Source organism: Nematolebias whitei, chromosome 12 (assembly GCF_014905685.2).
Source record: "Nematolebias whitei isolate Nwh7 chromosome 12, NemWhi1, whole genome shotgun sequence".
NCBI classification, from domain to species: domain Eukaryota; kingdom Metazoa; phylum Chordata; class Actinopteri; order Cyprinodontiformes; family Rivulidae; genus Nematolebias; species Nematolebias whitei.
The window spans coordinates 48,566,724-48,571,490 of record NC_056509.1 but is presented as its reverse complement, the minus strand read 5'-3'; the positions used below and the strand labels follow the sequence as shown (position 1 = coordinate 48,571,490).

The window sequence follows — 4,767 nt, the reverse complement described above, 5'->3', positions numbered from 1 at the left end:
TAGGTAGGTAGGTAGGTAGGTAGGTAGGTAGGTAGGTAGGTAGGTAGTTAATTATTTAGTTAGTTGGTCTGTCAGTCAGTTGGACAATCATTCAGTTAGTTTTTAGTCAGTCAGTTAGTTAGTTCTTTGGTTGTTAGTCATTTAGTTAGTTGTCAGTCAGTCAGTTAGTTACTCAGTCAGTTAGTTCAGTTGTTTGTTAGTTAGTCAGTTAGTTGGTTAGTTAATTGGTCAGTCAGTTAGTTGTTAGTCAGTCAGTACAAACAGAATTCTGTTGGTTTGTGAAATGATGTCAAACTAATGATTTATGTTAAAACTAGTTTAATTCCCACCAACAGCCTAATTTACCAACTTTACCTGTCTTTCTGTAGTGTCACTTTTAAAGCAGAATATTTGACTTCATCCGTTTGAGTTCAGGATAAAAATCAGTATACTATAAAGACTTTATTTTGACGGTGAACTAGTTTCTTGTCTCAGCAGAAAAGGCTCAGCTGAGGCTGATTTAAACCATCTGATTTTTGTTGAACGGAACCCTGAGATAACTTGTTGTGAATCAGTGACACAAAAATAAAATCTGAACTTGGTCTGGTGTAACCAATCCTAATCTGAGGATCTGAATGTGCTTCCAAACACATTCACTTTAGATAATCTTCAGTGTGAGATCTGAAGTTGACTAAAAAAACATGAAAAGTGATTTTATTCAATGATTTCTAACCCTGAGGTTTATTTCAGCTTGGATGTTTCTGCTGGGTTTGGATTGTTACATGTAGACGGGCAGAACCTGAACGGACCTGAAGATTTGAACTTGTCTCATATCTACATCAATAAAGTCATCAGTTTGAGGCAAGCTCAGATGTTTTCTGAACTCAGAGTAGATGTTTTATCACTTAAACCTAAAGAAGAAGTTTTGGTTCTAAGTGAACTGGACTCCAGGCTCCGATGGTTTGAGAGCGGACGAGGTTCTGCTCAGGAGCTCCGCTCTCAGCTGGTTTCTGTAAACGAAGTATGACAGCGCAGTCGGCTGAACCGGCACTCACCTGAGTCTGAGGTCACTTGTAGTCTGTAGCCTTGTATCCTGGACGGTGGTGGGCTCCACGTCACCTGAACCGTGTTTTTATTTAAAATGTTAAACCTGAGAGCGGACGGAGGCTCCACTGTAGAGAGGAAAACATCAGAGTTACAGCTCAGCTTCAGCAGGCCGACATGTTGAGACGCTGACACACAACACACGAGAGACAAGATGGCTGTCTGAGGCAAGAGAACAAACAACACCACAGCGAGACACAAACAACAACAAACACAAGTCTGTCCTCCGGTGCTCCAGAGGACAGGTCAGAACAGGAAAATTTTGGTGGAATCTGGGTCTGACTTCCAATCAAGGATGTCAGATCAAATCGTCAATGAGCACATGAATGGCACGAATAGAAAGGTCAAAGGTCAAAGGTCAGTTGGAGGCCGCTCAGCTGTTAGAGGAAAGCTATAAATAACCTCTTATAAAATGTATTCTTATTTATTTGCATCATCTTATTCTTTGACTCTGACCTTCGACCACAGCAGGTGGAGAAGATGTTCCAGTCATCGGAGCAGGCTATTTCCTGAAAAAGGTTGCTGTTGATGCCAACAGCCGCAGTGCTCGGGTTGACCGGCCCACATTTGTGTCGAACATAAAGCAGCGGTGCAAGAACCAGACCGCCCATCATCCTCACCACCAGCTGTGATCAAAAGCCGACCAAAGGGCTCAGATATGTACTGGATCTCTGTAAAGTCCAGCTGAGCGTCCTCTCAGTCGGCCTCAATGGGTTTCAGGATCGTTTGATCCATGAGTCAAAAATCAAGATGTTGGACGGCCCGCATGCTGTGGCTTTGATTGAAAAAGTGTTGATTCTGGACCACCACATGGACCACAGTGTGCACCAAGATGTGGACCGCAACATGGACCATGATGTAGACCAAGATATAGACCATGTTGTGGTCCACTTCATGGTCCACATCATGTCCATGCCATGGTCCACACTGTGGTCTAAGTCATGGTCTACGTAATGTTCCAGATCTTGATCCAGACATTTTGGTGACATGGACCAAGACATGGACCATGACATAGACCACAACTTGCATCACAACATGGACCATGATGTGGACCACGATGTAGACCATGACATAGACCACAAACTGAACCATGACGTAGACCAAGACATGGACCAAAATGTGGACCATGATGTGAACCATGAAGTGGACCACAATGTAGACCAAGACATGGACCATGACATAGACCATGATGTAGACCACGAAGTAGACCATGATGTAGACCAAGACATGGACAAAGATGTGGACCATAAAGTGGACCACAAAGTGCACAACGATGGAGAGCACAACATGGACCATGATGTAGACCAAGATGTGGACCATGACGTAGACCAGGACATGAACCATGACGTAGACCATGATGTAGACCATGACAAAAGCCACAAAATGGACCATGACGTAGACCATGAAATAGACCATGACATAGACCAAGATGTAGACCACGGCATGGACCATGACATGGACCACGGCATAAACCACGACATGAACCACAACATAGACCATAACATGAACCACAGCGTAGACCAAGACATAGACCACTATATGGACCATGATGTAGACCAGGATGTAAACCACAAAGTAGACCATGGCATATACTATGACATATACTATGACATAGACTATGACATAGACTATGACATAGACTATGACATAGACCATGACGTAGACCACGAAGTGGAACACAATGTAAACCACAACATGGACCATTGTGTTGATCAAGACATAAACTACGACGTGGACTACAACATAAACCACAACATGGACCATGTCATAGACCAAGATGTAGACCATGACATATACATGACGTGGACCACAATGTAGACCAATATGTAGACCACGACATGGACTATTACATAGACTAGAACGTAAACCACAAAGTAGACTACAACATAGACCAAGACATAGACTAGGACATGGACCATGATGTAGACCATGACATAGACCACAAATTGGACCACAATGTAGGCCACAATGTAGACCAAAAAGTAGACCATGACATAGACCATGACATAGATCATGACGTAGACCATGATGTGGATCACAACATAGACCAAGACATGGACCAAGACTTAGACATGGACCATGACATAAACCACGATGTGGACATGACATGGTCCGTTGTAGACCAAAATATGGACCACAAAGTGGAATACAATGTAGACCACAATGTAAACCATGGCGTAGACATGACATGGACCATGACGTAGACCATGAGGTGGACCACAACATAGACCAAGATGTGGACCAAGATGTGGACCATGACATAGACCGGCTTCCAGCAGACCGTCCATGACCTCAGTCCAGCTCAGGCGTCTGGATTGACCATACAAAGGAAAAGATGGAGGTTATTGATTATACAATGGATGATGGATTAGATCGATGTTTTTTTTTGTTGTTGTCTCCATTGCAAACCTCAGAAAAGAGTATGCCGTGTCTGCGCAGACCCGTGCACTTCTTTTCAACGATCCTCAACCCAAATCTAAAGACAAACCTTTCCTTTAAACTTGTCTTCCTGCTTCGGGTTGAAGAACTGAAGGTGTTGAGAAACAAAGAACCAGCAACAGAGCTGTGGTCGCCCACATGGACAACATGCACACGTACATGGACAGTTGTCTCAACAACTGGGACACAAAGACTTCCATGTACAGCCGGGACCACAGATTATGTCTGAATATTTCAAAATGATATTCTTCAGGTTGGGGTGGAGCACCAGGAAACAGAAAGATGCTACTCCAGGAGAACGCAGCTAATCTGAAGAACGCAGCTAATCTGAAGAACGCAGCTAATCTGTAGAACGCAGCTAATCTGTAGAACTCAGCTAATCTGAAGAACGCTGTCAATCTGAAGAACACAGCTAACCTGAAGAACGTGGGTAATCTGTAGAAGTATGCAACTAATCTGAAGAACTCAGCTAATCTGAAAAACTCTGTTAATCTGAAGAACATTTCATCTGAAGAACTCAGCTAATCTGAAGTATGCAATTAATCTGAAAAACGCAGATAATCTGAATAATGCACTTAATCTGAAGAAATCTGTTAATCTGAAGAATGTTTAATCGGAATAAAATCTTAAATTACATATGAGTTTCACTTCAACACAAAGCTAGCTTAATCTAGAAACGGGTCCTGGTCCGGTTCTGCCGGAGCGGGATGCTTCAAATGATAATGAACCCGTTTTTACATCGTGAACCAGAACTGCTGCTTGAAAACGTTTCTTCAACTAAACTCAACGTTTTATCAGGAAGTCGATCGATTCGATTGATGACTGGTTATTAGCTAGCTCAGTTCTGTTGGACCTAAACTCATCCAGACCTGGATGGGAGTTCTGACTGTCGTCCTAATCCTAATCCGGGGTAACCTAGCTTCAGAGGATTTCAGACCACCAACCAGTTTCAGAGCAAAGGTGAAGAGTATCACATTAAAATATTGTCGTAAGGCCGAGAGCCAAGGTCTAGAGACCCGGTCCAGCCTTGACCCAGAAGAACACAGGACTCGAGAACCGGAGGAGCCACCAACCTCAGTTCAAATCCACGAGGCTGCCGCTTCTGCATCCAAACAGGTCAACAGAACCGCTCCCAAAAACCACCCCCAAAACTGCAGGCTTTAGTCCAGAGATAAATGCACAATGTCCTCCAAAGGGGACAGAAGCTCCTGCTGAAGATACAGAAGCTCCTGCTGAAGATACAGA

At 43.5% G+C, this 4,767-nt stretch overlaps 1 protein-coding gene across 1 annotated transcript in view; it reads right to left on the bottom strand.

Annotated features, from left to right (window-relative positions):
* LOC119417984 (collagen alpha-1(XII) chain) overlaps positions 1-4,767 on the bottom strand; it is a gene marked incomplete in the record, with an annotated part of 211,081 nt that overhangs the window by 204,350 nt on the left and 1,964 nt on the right. Inside the window, 1 exon segment of the mRNA XM_037685231.1 lies at positions 1,035-1,151. Within this exon segment, the coding sequence (XP_037541159.1) occupies positions 1,035-1,151 (117 nt within the window).